Source organism: Neovison vison, chromosome 4 (genome assembly GCF_020171115.1).
Source record: "Neovison vison isolate M4711 chromosome 4, ASM_NN_V1, whole genome shotgun sequence".
Taxonomy (NCBI): Eukaryota; Metazoa; Chordata; class Mammalia; order Carnivora; family Mustelidae; genus Neogale; species Neogale vison.
In genome coordinates, this window is record NC_058094.1 from 87,324,018 (window position 1) to 87,339,446 (window position 15,429).

The 15,429-nt window shown below is 39.1% G+C and overlaps 1 protein-coding gene across 8 annotated transcripts in view; it reads right to left on the reverse strand.

Moving 5' to 3' along the window:
- SPIDR (scaffold protein involved in DNA repair) overlaps positions 1-15,429 on the reverse strand; it is a 693,030-nt gene that overhangs the window by 384,747 nt on the left and 292,854 nt on the right. For all 8 annotated transcript variants that reach the window (XM_044245633.1, XM_044245631.1, XM_044245632.1 and 5 more), the window contains one exon: positions 14,305-14,534. In XM_044245633.1, the coding sequence (XP_044101568.1) occupies positions 14,305-14,534 (230 nt within the window). The remainder of the gene's footprint in view (positions 1-14,304; positions 14,535-15,429) is intronic.

Genomic DNA, 15,429 nt, shown 5'->3' on the forward strand with positions numbered 1-15,429 from the left:
GCTCCCTCTGCTCTGAGTCCTCAGGAGATAGCCAGCTAAGACCTGCTTCCTTGTTTGCTACAGATCTGTGGGATCCATAAACCACAAGTCACCCTACCCATCAGAGCCAGGAGATCAAGAGATGTACCCTCTGGGAGACACTGAAGACCTACAGTGTGCACAGAGATGTTATCTGATGACCTCCCTGATCTCTGGGGAGGATGGCAGTCAGAATCTAGGTATGTGATAAATTAGAAGCCTGATTCTCACTTAGCAGCAGCTTTTAAAGTACACAAATAAGCAGGTTCCAGGAAAAGACTGGAAGATGGGTGTTAAATACTCTTTCTGTGTTGAGCTCTGGAAGGAAAACCACATCAAGTCCAAGCCAGGTTAAGAACTATTTCTTTGTTTGCTATAGTCTTGTGGGTCTTGTGGATACAAGCCCTGTTTCAGAGCTAGGTGTTTTGGGGGTTCATCTCTCCAGTGAAAGTCTTAAAAGTTGGGATGCTAGTTGTTGGGTTCAAACTCTGCTCCTCATAGAAAACTAGGGAGTTATGAGTTCCCTAACTATTGTATGCCACCATGCCAGGGGTAGGATTTGTGGATAGAGTGTATAGTATCTTTCCCTACCCTTTTCAATGTGGGTACTTTCTAATTCATCCAATGTATAGCAGTCACTCAATTTCTGGAATTTTTTTCAAGAGGAACTGCTTCAAGTGGAGGTACAGATTTGGTGTCTTCATGGGAAAAGTGAGTTCAAGAGGCTCTTATATTGCCATTTTAGATCAGAGCCTTAAAACTGACTCTTTCCAATATAGTCAGCAAAGTTATTTAGAGATAAAATTCAAAACACCAATGAAGAAAAAAAATTCACTAAGCAAGTTAAGATATTCTAATTACTGTTTATATAAAAATATTGATTGGTAACCTATCTGTAAAGATTCCTGGCATCAATTCAACAGGGCTAAGCATTTCTACAAAAACAATATGAAGTGAAAAAAATAAAGATTCAAAAATATTCCAACATTTCCAGAAATAAAGCTCATTGAAATATTTTTCATAACCTATATAAGTAAAGAAAAAACAACTTAAATAAATATAGTATAATATTTTCAAGCTTTGCTTTCTGTTAGATATAACAGACATTGTGAAAAATAACCTGATGATAAGAATAGAGAAATATGGCTTTACTATTAAAAACCTACTTAAATATAGGACCAATTTTGCATTGACTTTTATTAGTTATAACTTAAACAGAATGAAGCCATGAATCAAAAAGATAAAAATTTAAAAAACAACAACAAAAAGTAAGCCCAAAGAGATTGAGTAATATTTCTATATGGGGCAATGCCAGGGTAAAAGGACAATGTTTTCCAACCTTGAAATGCCTACAGCTACTTAACTTGATCCTTACTAGTGAGCCATTATCAGGTTAAAAACAAACAAACAAAAGCAACAAATTCTTCTAATCACTAGTTTATTCATTCTAGTTAAGGAAAATCTATTACTTAGACTCATTTTTATTTTTATTTTTATTTTTTGTTTTTCCTTAGCAGCAGTTTATTTCTCAGGTACTCTGTTGTCCTTCTGTGACAAAAGTTGGTGATTTTTTATTGTGAAGATTATCAGGACATCAGTATGCTCAGCATTTTCATAAGAGTTCACTTCAACAAACCAAATATTTAATGCAAAACTTTCTTTGATCATTATTAGACAGCTAGCTAAGAGATTTTCCTCTCTAAATGCATGATGCTCTAAATGCTTTCATTACAAAGAAGCCTATGAATCAAAATACGTTATCTTTTTCCCTCCTTCAGAAGGAGGTCAGCAAACTGCCATCATGGGGAATCTTTTTTTTTTCCTAGTCAGTTTAGCAAAGTTGGTTCCTATTGTCAACAGTCTTCTAGTTTGAATGCCTGAGACAGACAATCACATCAAATTAATTTTTTGTTTAAAGATTTTATTTATTTATTAGAGAGAGGGAGAGAGAGCAAGCACAGGCAGAGAGAATGGCAGGCAAAGGGAGAGGGAGAAGCAGGCTCCCTGCCAAGCAAGGAGCCCGATGTGGGACTCGATCCCAGGACGCTGGGATCATGACCTGAGCCGAAGGCAGCTGCTTAACCAACTGAGCCACCCAGGCGTCCCTCAAATTAATTTTTAATATTTAAACACATTAACTTTAAAGGAATGATCATAAAACAGACATCCCTTATTTAGTTATAATTTAGAAACCACAAGAAAACAATCATTTGCATATTGCTGGAGTTGCTAAGATCATCAACAAAAACTTTATGTCCTCAACTTCTTTGAATGTTACCTTCATCTTACTCCTCCCCCTGAGGATTTCCTGGCAGTGACCTTAAACTGCAGCTGCCCTCCTTCTCTCCTTTCCACCCAAAGGACATAGAGAGAGGGCCAGGAAAAGAAAGCCATGAAGGCTTCCAGTTCCCTTATACTCCAGCTGTGAAGCATAGAAGAGGGGGAAAACAGTCCATCCCTACCCAGAGGCAGGCACCTTCAGGGCTGTACCACACATCCTTTGTAGGCTTGGGCTTAAGGCTACCATTCTTGGTGATTTCAATGGCTACCAGGCTTCTAATACCTTAACCTCCCCAATCCATGAAGTCCTCTTCTACCTCACTTTAGCCATTCATCTGCCCCACTCATTCTCTAAGTCTTGAAGTTACAAACTGTTTTCTTCCACTAATTCAATTCTGAACACCCTTCATTCTTACCTGTCTAATTTATTACCTCTTGTATCAGTACTTTAAATGTGTTTGACCAACCTCTTCCCAATCTAGAATAGGCTGGTGCTACCCCCTCCCATTATCTTTGTACTCCACACCTTGCCTATTCTTATTTCTGACCTTACCTGGTCTAGATTTCGTGGTTCTGTATTACAATCACTACATGGAACTTTTATTGACTACTTTCTTTGTACTCACTGGATAGTCTCAAGCTCTGCCTGTTCCACATTTGCAGCCCCACAATTCAATTCATATTGATAGGTTGATCTCAAACTCAAAATGACAACTCCCAATAGAACTGTATCTTGCCAGACAATCCTAATGCACATCCCTTGTCCACTGACTCCTCCACTATAGGACTATGTCATCTACTCTCTATCCTCATTCCTCCAATGCCATCACCTTGACATTACTCTCAGCTAATGAAGATATTTTCCACTTCACTGACAAAATGAAGTGATCAGAAAGATCTCACTGCCATATACAGCTACATGCAACCTCCATCTGAGGAGACTCTGCCCTCCCATCTGTTCACAGATGAGTGTCTATGCGCCTGACCCTGCATACCCCTCCATTTGCACACTCCTGTCACTAAATCAGACCAATAGTTATCTTCTCTCCCCTACTGAGGACTTTTTTCCCCTATTGATGGGAAAACATCAATATACAACATGTGCTATAATACCCACCCATAAAAAAACGAAACAAAACAAAACAAAAACCACACCTCAATCCCCACATTCCTTCTAGTTAACAACCAGTTCTCCACACCTCTTAAAGCGAAACTCCACGAAAGAATTTTCTATTCATGCTGTCCTCAGCTTCCCTTTTTCCACTCTCTCTTAAACCCACAATAGTCTGGCTTAGCCCAACCATACCAACAAGAAAGCCCTATATATATTCCTTGCCCTCCACAGTGCAACCCAGTAACATCCATCATAGTTGGTTGCCCTTTTTCCTTTTCAAAGGCACATCTTCACCTAACTTCCAGGACACCGCACTCTCTTAGATTTAATTTTTCTCATAGCAGCCTCTTTTCTGGGCTCCAACCGCTGCAAAGCGCCTAAGGCTCAGGCCTCACAGACAGATATTCCTTTCAATCTGCATTTGATCTCCAGCAAACTGATCCTGCTGGTGCTTTAAAACCATCTGGACATGGGAGCCTACATCTACCACCAGCACAGTCACTGAGGTTCAGACCCATATCTTATTCAGATATATAAGGTACAAATGAACATGGTCAAAACCTCATGATTTCTTTCATCAATGTCTTGTATTTTCAGTACAGAGCTCTTTCATCTCTTTGATTAAATTTATCCCTAACTATTTTATTATTTTTGATGCTATTATAAATGAGATTTAACTTATTTTTCTGTTAATCTGTTGTTAGGGTACATACAGATCTCCTACTGAATTTTGTATGTTCATTTCACATTCTGCAACTTTAATGAACTCATTGATTAGATCTAACAGTTTTTCAGTGGAGTCTTTAGGATTTTCTATATATAGAATCATGATGAAAAAATTGCAGACAAGACAAATATATGGAAAGATAGCCAATGTTCATGGATTAGAAGAATTAATTTGTTAAAATATCCACAACTACCCAAAGACATCTATAGATTCAATGCAATCCCTATCAAGAGTCCAATGGCATTTTCACTGAAACAGAAAAAGCAATCTTAAAATGTATATGAAACCACAAAAACCCCAAATAGACAAGCAATCCTGAGAAACTACAACGAAGTGGAAAATATCACACATACTGATTTGAAGCCATATGGTAAAGCTGTAGCAATCAAAACAGTATGGTATTGGCATAAAAACAGACATACAGACAAATGGAACAGAATACAAAGCCCCAAATATACCCATGTATACAGAGTCAAATAAAATTTGCTAAGGCTGCCAAGAATACAAGTAGAGAAAAGAGAGTCTCTTCAATAAATGGTGCTGGGAAAACTGGACATTTACATGTAAAAAAAATGAAACTAGACTCCTATTCTTATATGACTCATAAAAATTAATTCAAAGTAGATTAAAACTTAGTCCATAAAACCACAAAACTAGAAGAAAATATAGGGAAAAAACTCCTTGATGTGGGTCTTGGCAATAATTTTTTGGATGACACTTAAACCACAAGAATAAAATGAACAGGGGGGACTACAATCAAACTAAAAAGCTTCTGCATGGCAAAAGAAATAATCAACAAAATGAAAAGGCAGCCTACAGAATAAGAGAAAATATTTCCAAATCACATACTTGATAAGGAGTTAAATACAAAATACATAAAGATACAGAATAGCAAAACAGAATACAACAGAATAGCAAAAAAAAAACCCCTCAATTTTAAAATGGGCAAAGAACCGAAATAGACATTTTTCTTTCTTTTTTTTTTTTTAAAGATTTTATTTATGTATTTGACACAGAGAGAGAGATCACAAGTAGGCAGAGAGGCAGGCAGAGAGAGAGGGGGAAGCAGGCTCCCCACCGAGCAGAGAGCCTGATGCAGGGCTCAATCCCAGGACCCAGGGATCATGACCTGAGCCAAAGGCAGAGCATCAAGCCACTGAGCCACACAGGCACCTAGACATTTTTCTTAAGAAGATATTTAAATGACCAACAAGTACAGGAAAAGGTATTCAACATCACTAATCATTAGGAATATGCATATCAAAACCACAATGAGACATCACCTCACATTTGTCGGAATGATTATTCCAAAAAGGCAAGAGATAACAAATTCTTGTTAATTTGAAAAAGAAAGTCTTAGGCACTGTTGGTAGAAATGTAAGTTGGTGTAGCCTCTATGGAAAACAGTATAGTGGTTCCTCAAAAAATTAAAAAAGAACTACTATATGATCCAGCAATTCTTCTGCTGGGTATATACCTGAAGGAAATGAATCACTATTTTGAAGAGGTATCTGCACCCACATGTTGACTGCAGCATTATTTACAATAGCTAAAAAAAGGAAACAACCTGGCAATCCATTGACTCCCAGGATATAGATGAATGGATATAGAAAATGCAGTACACACACACACACACTGCCCGGATTATTCAGCCACAAAAAAGAAGGAACTCCTGTCTTTTGCGGAAACATTCTGGACCTTGAGGGCATTATGCTAAGTGGAATAAGTAAGACAGATAAATATACATACATACTGTATGATCTCACTTACATGTGGAATCTAAAAACAACACAAAACGAAAACAAAAAAACCCACCACGAACTCATAGAAAAAAAGATCAGATTTATGGTGACTACAAGCGGTGGTGGGGGCAGAAGTGAAGGAAGGTGGTCAAAGAGTACAAACTTTCAGTTATGAAATAAGTAAGTATTGGACATATAATGTACAACATGAGGACTTTGGTTAACACTGCCGTATATTATATTTGAAAGCTGCTGAGAGAGTAGATCCTAAAAGTAAAAGATCTTATCATAAGGAAAAAGGTTTTTTCTTTTCTTTCCTTTTTTTTTTTTTTGGTATCTATAGGAGTTGATGATGTTAACTAAACTTACAGTGGTCACCATTTCACAATATATGTAAGTCAAGTCATTAGGCTTAAACAGTGCTATATATCATTTATATTTTCATAAGACTAAAAGAAAAAAGAGCACAGTAAGTGTAAAAGGACATTATTACTACTAAAAACACAGACACACCTTCTACTTTTAAAAAGTAATGGGGTGGGGGGGACAAGATGGCGGGGTACTAGGAAGAGGCGTCTTTTCAGCTGGTACCCCAAAGTGAGCTGATTACCTACCAAAGAACTCTGATCACCCATGAAATCAGCCTGAGATCAGAATTATACACGTCTGGATCTCTACAGGGGCAGAAGATGCCAGTGAGCAGGTAAAGCGGAATGGGAACAGCGGACTGATATCGGAAGATAAAACAAAAGGGGGAGGGAGCCACCAGAGGCGACCAGTGCGAAAGTAATACCCTGATACGAGCGAGAGTGCCCTGCGTCTGGGGACCAGCATTAACTTGGAGACTGGTTGAAAGCACTCCAAAAGAGCAAAGGATTGCGGGGGGAAATTGTGGGAATCGGGGCAGCTAGGGACAGGGGCTTAAGTCCCCGGTCCCAGACGGCCTCGCCGGCGCGGAAGCACAGAGAGTGCGGCGGAGAAACCAGCTCCTGGTCCCTAAGCCGCCAGCGCGCCCCAGAGCGCATGGGTTCCTGCTCCTGTGAGGGGATGGGAGCCGCGGCGGTCTGCGGAACGCGCGCTAGCCCTACCACAAAGCTTGAGATGCACGCGACGTCCCTCCAGCTCTCCTGGGTTTCTAAGGCCCAGGGGCGCTTCTTGACCTGCGCGATTGTTTCAAAGTCTAAGCCGCGTGCGCGAACTCTTCCCCAGACAGAAGCGCACAAAAGCCCAGCCTGCGGCTTACGGACCAGTGTCCCGTTCTCAGTGCCCCAGACGCGCGCCCGACCCACAGCCGCGTCTGAAAAGAGGTGCGCGCAAACCGGGCACTCCCAGCCCGGGGCCGGAGGCAAAATCTCAGTGCGCGATCGCTGCTTGGAACCTCTCTGGCGGTCAGGAGCTCCCAGACAGCCGCCACTGCCTTGGCGTTGGGGACCAGCAAAAGATCCTGCGCCCCCAGAGTCTGCAACTTGGAACCTGCACTGCCAGCGGCCAAGGGGGAATTTATTCAGCTTCTGCACCCAGACTGAGGCTTCTCTCTGAGACGGAGATCAGGAAGTGTTCCAGGGTGCACCTTGACTGCACCAGAGTGGATACATCCAGCTACATCTGTTCAGTCTTCTCCCACCAAAATGACTAGGAGGAGGAATGCCCAACAGAAGAAAAATACAGAGGATGGACCTTCTGCAACAGAGCTAATGGCTATCAACATAGACAATATGTTGGAAAGAGAATTCAGGCTAACAATTATCCAGGCAATAGCTAGGTTGGAGAAAGCCATGGATGACCAAACAGAATTGATTAGGGCCCAACTGAAAGCGACCAGACAGGATGTTCACAATGTTAGGGTGGAGCTTAAAGCTACCAGGGAGGAGGTCCACAATGCTCTCAATGAGTTCCAATCCAATCTAAACTCTCTCAAAGCTAGGGTAACTGAGACAGATGATAGAATTAGTGATCTGGAAGACAAACAGATAGAGAGAAAGGATAAGGAGGAAGCCTGGAACAAACAGCTTAGAAACCACGAAAGCAGAATCAGGGAAATAAATGATGCCATGAAGCGTTCCAACGTAAGAATTATTGGAATTCCTGAAGGGGAGGAGAAAGAAAGAAGCCTAGAAGATATCGTGGAACAAGTCCTTCATGAAAATTTTCCGAATCTCGCGAATGAAACCAGCGTTCATATACTAGAGGCTGAACGGTCTCCACCCAAGATTATACACTCCAAAAAAACATCACGACACCTGATAGTCAAATTGAGAAATTATAATTGTAGGTATAATCTCTTGAAAGCCGCCAGGGCAAAGAGGCTCCTTACTTACAAAGGGAAGCCCATCAGAATAACATCAGACCTGTCGACAGAGACCTGGCAAGCCAGAAGAGGCTGGCAAGATATATTCAGGGCACTAAATGAGAAGAACATGCAGCCAAGAATACTTTATCCAGCAAGATTGACATTCAAAATGGATGGAGAGATAAAAGAGTTTCCAAGACCGGCAAGGCTTAAAAGACTATGCAACCACCAAGCCGATACTGCAGGAAATATTAAGGGGGGTTCTATAAAAGAGGAAAAATCCCAAGAATAGCATTGAACAGAAATATAGAGACAGTCTACAGAAAGAAAGACTTCAAAGGGTAACTCGATGTCAATAAAAACGTATCTATCAATAATCACTCTCAATGTGAATGGCCTAAATGCATCCATAAAACGGCACAGGGTTGCAGATTGGATAAAACAGGACCCATCCATATGCTGTCTACAAGAGACCCATTTTGAACCTAACGATACACGCAGACTGAAAGTGAAGGGGTGGAGAAGCATCTTTCATGCCAATGGGACTCAAAAGAAGGCTGGGGTAGCGATTCTCATATCAGATAAATTAGACTTCAAACTAAAGACTGTACTCAGAGATACAGAAAGACACTACATAATCCTTAAAGGGACTATCCACCAAGAGGATCTAACAATTGTAAATATCTATGCTCCCAATATGGGAGCAGCCAATTACTTAAGAAAACTGTTAATCAAGATAAAGAGTCATATTGATATGAATACACTAATCGTAGGAGATCTTAACACGCCTCTTTCAGAATTAGACAGATCATCGAAGCAGAAAATCAATAAAGAAACAAGAGCATTGAATGACACATTGGACCAGATGGACCTCATAGATACATACAGAACATTCCACACTAAAACAGCAGAATACTCATTCTTCTCAAGTGCAAACGGAACCTTCTCCAGAATAGACCACATACTGGGTCACAAATCAGGACTCAGCCGATATCAAAAGACTGAGATTATTCCCTGCATATTCTCAGATCACAATGCTTTGAAACTGGAGCTCAATCACAAGGAAAAGTTCCGAAGGAACTCAAACACCTGGAAGCTAAAGACCACCTTGCTTAAGAATGCTTGGATCAACCAGGAGATCAAAGAAGAACTGAAACAATTCATGGAAACCAATGAGAATGAAGACACTTCGGTCCAAAACCTATGGGATACAGCAAAGGCGGTCCTGAGGGGAAAATATATAGCCATCCAAGCCTCGCTCAAAAGAATTGAAAAATCCAGAACACACCAGCTGTCTCTACACCTTAAAGAACTGGAGGATCAAGAACAAATCAAACCAACTCCACACATAAGAAGGAAAATCATCAAGATTAGAGCTGAGATCAATGAGGGAGAAACCAGAGATACAGTAGAACGTATCAATGAAACTAGAAGCTGGTTTTTTGAAAGAATCAATAAGATCGATAAGCCACTGGCTACACTAATCCGAAAGAAAAGAGAGAATACCCAAATTCATAAAATTATGAATGAAAAGGGAGAGATCACAACTAACGCCAAGGAAGTAGAAACAATCATCAGAAGTTATTACGAACAATTATATGCCAATAAGCTTAGCAACCTAGATGAAATGGATGCATTCCTGGAAAAATATAAACTACCAAAATTGAACCAGAAAGAAATCGACAAACTGAATAGACCGATATCTAATAACGAGATTGAATCAGTGATCAAAAACAGCCAAAAAACAAGAGCCCAGGACCTGACGGATTCCCTGGGGAATTCTACCAAACCTTCAAAGAAGAAATAACACCCATTCTCCTGAAGCTGTTTCAAAAAATTGAAGCAGAAGGAAAACTTCCAGACTCTTTCTATGAAGCCAGCATTATCCTGATCCCCAAACCAGGCAAGGACCCTACCAAAAAGGAGAATTTCAGACCAATATCACTGATGAATATGGATGCTAAGATTCTCAACAAGATCCTAGCCAACAGGATCCAACAGCACATTAAAAAGATTATCCACCAGGATCAGGTGGGATTCATCCCTGGGCTACAAGGATGGTTCAACATTCGCAAATCAATCAATGTGATACAACAAATTAATATGAGAAGAGAGAAGAACCACATGGTCCTCTCAATTGATGCAGATAAATCATTTGACAAAATCCAGCATCCGTTCCTGATTAAAACGCTTCAAAGTATAGGGATACAGGGAACATTCCTGAACCTCATCAAATCTATCTATGAAAGACACACAGCAAATATCATCCTCAATGGGAAAAAGCTTGCAGCCTTCCCACTGAGATCAGGAACAAGACAAGGATGCCCACTTTCACCACTCTTGTTCAACATAGTAGTAGAAGTCCTAGCAACAGCAATCAGACAACAGAGAGAAATAAAAGGTATCCAAATTGGTAATGAAGAAGTCAAACTCTCTCTCTTTGCAGATGACATGATTCTTTATATGGAAAACCCAAAAGACTCCACCCCCAAACTACTAGAACTCATACAGCAATTCAGCAGCGTGGCAGGATACAAAGTCAATGTGCAGAAATCAGTGGCTTTCTTATACACTAACAATGAAAATGCAGAAAGGGAAATTAGAGAATCGATTCCATTTACTATAGCACCAAGAACCATAAGATACCTGGGAATAAACCTAACTAAAGAGGTAAAGGATCTATACTTGAGGAACTATAGAACACTCATGAAAGAAACTGAAGAAGACACAAAAAGATGGAAGACCATTCCATGCTCTTGGATCGGAAGAATAAACATTGTTAAAATGTCTATACTGCCTAGAGCAATCTATACTTTTAATGCCATTCCGATCAAAATTCCACCGGCATTCTTCAAAGAGCTGGAGCAAATAATCCTAAAATTTGTATGGAATCAGAAGAGACCCCGAATCGCTAAGGAAATGCTGAAAAACAAAAATAAAGCTGGCGGCATCACCTTACCTGATTTCAAGCTTTATTACAAAGCTGTGATCACCAAGACAGCATGGTACTGGCATAAAAACAGACACATAGACCAGTGGAACAGAGTAGAGAGCCCAGATATGGACCCTCAACTCTATGGTCAATTAATCTTCGACAAAAGAGGAAAAAATATACAGTGGAAAAAAGACAGTCTCTTCAATAAATGGTGCTGGGAAAACTGGACAGCTATATGTAGAAGAATGAAACTCGACCATTCTCTTACACCGTACACAAAGATCAACTCAAAATGGATAAAAGACCTCAACGTGAGACAGGAATCTATCAGAATCTTAGAGGAGAACATAGGCAGTAATCTTTTTGATATCAGCCACAGCAACTTCTTTCAAGATACGTCTCCAAAGGCAAAGGAAACAAAGCGAAAATAAACTTTTGGGACTTCATCAAAATCAAAAGCTTCTGCACAGCAAAGGAAACAGTCAAAAAAACAAAGAGGCAACCCATGGAATGGGAGAAGATATTTGCAAATGACAGTACAGAAAAAAGGTTGATATCCAGGATCTATAATGAACTCCTCAAACTCAACCCACACAAAACAGACAAACACATCAAAAAATGGGCAGAAGACATGAACAGACACTTCTCCAATCAAGAAATACAAATGGCTATCAGACACATGAAAAAATGCTCATCATCATTAGCCCTCAGGGAGATTCAAATTAAAACCACATTGAGATATCACCTTACACCAGTTAGAATGGCCAAAATTAACAAAACAGGAAACAACATGTGTTGGAGAGGATGTGGAGAAAGGGGAACCCTCTTACACTGTTGGTGGGAATGCAAGTTGGTGCAGCCTCTTTGGAGAACAGTGTGGAGATTCCTCAAGAAATTAAAGAAGAAGCCTGAGAAATTAATTAATTGAATTAATTGAAGAAGCCTGAGATATGTCTTTTATACTGAAATGTACTCAAAGATACAAACATGGAAAACAAAACTGATTATTAAATGGTGTAAGTGGGAGTTAAAAAGCAGCCCAGAGTTTGAAGTGGCGGCGGGGTGGCAGGTTGGGGTACCAGGTGGTGGGTATTATAGAGGGCACGGCTTGCATGGAGCACTGGGTGTGGTGAAAAAATAATGAATACTGTTTTTCTGAAAATAAATAAATTGAAAAAAAAAATAAAAAAAAAAGAAGGAAAAAAAAAAGTAATGGGGTGGGTGGGTGACAAAATATGACCAACTGACAGAACTGACCCCACAAAATAGAAAGCTTCATACATTCTTGCCAAACACCTGTACACATATAAAAGAATTCAATGCCAAATAGTAAAGATAGTGGGGGAAAAAAACCAATTTTTGTTTGAAAGTATAGAAGCAAATCAATAATAAAAACTCAGACCCCAGTATAGAAACTGTACAAATAATATATATGGCTAGTTTACAATAAAGGTAAAGGCTAACAATTCCCTCCCTCAAAGAAACAAACAAACAAACAAAAAAGGCCTCATGATTTTCTCACCAAGAAAAACCAAACCAACCAACCAACCAACCAAACAAACAAAAAGAAAAACCAGATAAAACAAAACCATCTGATCCCCTGCACCACCCTCTTGCCTCACCTTAGGCAATGTCAGCTCCATGAAATCCCCTTCCCCACACCTCTTAGCCAGTCTTGATTCCTCTTTTTCTGATTTCTTTCCATAAAGTTTATCTTCTTTTGATATTACTTCTACTTTACTTTTTGGGTCCTCAAAACACACTCCCCTACAGAGTCAATGCTTTAGTTGCTATGTCTCCAGGAAAAGCAACAGTTCTCAGCACATAGTAGGCCATCACTAGGGTTTGGGACATGGCTTTCTGTGATTATGTGGCATCAACTTCAGCAAGGGCATTCAAATCCCTTTAACTCTTCCTTTCCCGCTCTTTCCAGAGACTAATACAGACCACCACTGTCCTTTTTTAACACTTTAAATTTCTCTACTTGGGCATAAGACCACTAGACTCCGTGGCATCCTAATGCTTGTCCCTCCACTCCCACACTTAAGACAGGCCTCTTCTTTCCTGATCCACCACCCCACTTCCTTCCCTGGACACTGACAGAGCAATTATCCCTAACCACTCTGTCTCCACTGGGTCTTCCTGGTTATTTTCTAAATAGGACTCATCTTGCCTCTGATGACTCTTTTGGAACCAAGATCCCTTTCAAGCCACTAGCAGCTAATCTCTACATCTGACTTCTCGCCTAAAATCTCAGTCCTAGCAGAAGAACCTCAGCACTGTCTCCACTCTTTGTCTTGGATACTCTTTGAACCATGGTTCTCTGGCTTCTGCCCCTGCTAGCTCACTAACATTGCCACTGAGTTTTTAGTATGCACTGTACCTGCCCACTCTTGACATAAACATTTCCTAAACAGATCCAAACCTGTGTTTTTCATTGCCACATTTACTCTTTCTACTGAAACTCCTTTTTCCTTCAAACTCTCCACTAAGTTTCCTTTTGTGGTACTGGTTCCCACAAGTTCTCACTTTCATTGAAATTTTCTTTTCATTGTTTTGCTGTAATTTAAAACACAAATTAACCATATATTACACAGAATTGGGACACAGCTCTTAGAAGGCGTACTCCTATCCCCTTCACATGTTCTGTGTGACCACCCCCACCATAGCCTGGACCTTGTGGTTATTCATATACATAAAGCCAGTTTCCTATCTTTGCTGTGTCTTTGCTCTCTCATACATCTTTGCATTTGCAAGTGTTCCCTTGGACAATCTCTGTAACCATATTTGTAAAAATAATCTGAATATATTTATTTCTATTTCTCTCTTTATAATATAACTTATTCAAAAACAGGAATCATCTTAATACTTGTCTTAATTGTCTAAGTATCTGGAATACTGATGCTCAATAAAATCTGATAAACCCAAATAACCAATCCCATTAAGGAAATAGTCATTTCAGCTGTTATGACTGAAACAGTGAATGCATGACTTGGATAAACAGTTCCCTAAATCATTTCCAGAAATGAGAAATTCTATAATTGCTTATTGAAGTTCCAATTCTATTCTGTCAATTTTCTTCCCCAAGTAAACAAGTTTAAGTATTTTTAAATTAACATTTTAAGTATTTGGATTTAAAAGAAAGATATCAACTTTAAAAAAACAGTATTTAAAAAAAAAAAAAAGGTGTAATTTAACCTCAAAAGCTTCTTCTTGTTTGCTGATGTTTCTGGAGTCCTTGGAAACATCTGTTTCTGGGGTGTGTACAAAGTGGTTTCTGCTGATTTCATCTTCTGCTTTATAGGTCTCTCCGGTATCTGTCTATCATCAGATTCAAAATCCATGTGGTATTTGAGAGAAGATTCTGAATCAATGGAGTCATCCTCCTTTTCACTATCTGATGAATATTCCAAAATTTCTGTAGAACTCTGAAAAATATTAAAAGAAATGCAATTAAATCAGGAGAACTCTTTATTCAAGTCCATATTTACATGTCCTTTTATTCCATTATCTTCTGGTTATATTCACTGAAATAACTTTGTAAATAGTTACTTATAGGTTAAACTGTTATTCTAAAATTACTATCAATAGGTCCTATTTAAGAATATGAGTCACTTGGGGTGCCTGGGTGGCTCAGTGGGTTAAAGCCTCTGCCATCGGCTCAGGTCATGATCCCAGGGTCCTGGGATCAAGCCCCGCACTGGGCTCTCTGCTCAGCAGGGGGCCTGCTTCCCCCCTCTCTCTCTGCCTGCCTCTCTGTCTACTTGTGATCTCTGTCTGTCAAATAAATAAATAAAATCTTAAAAAAAAAAAAAAGAATATGAGTCCTAACATTTCCTAAAATGTTTCTTACTTTCTTCTACTCAATTTCTAATTCAAAAATTTTTTTGAAAAATGGACTATAAAATTGGACATAATATCACATAAGGAATCCTAGACAGAAGAATCAAAACTTCTTTTGTTGATGTCTCCTTTCTTTACTTAAGGCACATGCTAAAATATTTAAGCATGGTAGGTATTTTATTTTCCCATTACTTGGTTTTGCAGATCAGTTCCATTTTGTTCTAGCATCACCAATAATTTATCCTTCAACATTCTAAAAATGTCTAGTGTATTAGTAAGCTCTTCTCATTTAATACCTTTATAAAATAATAAATTTATTAAGTGAAATAAATAATTTAATAATAAATTTCTTAATAAACTTACTGATTTATTAATAAATGTAGTAATTTAATTACTAAATTATTTATTATTTATTAATAATTTAATAATAGATTATTAAATGAAAACAGTACACTTAGTTGAAACAGATCTTTGTTGGGT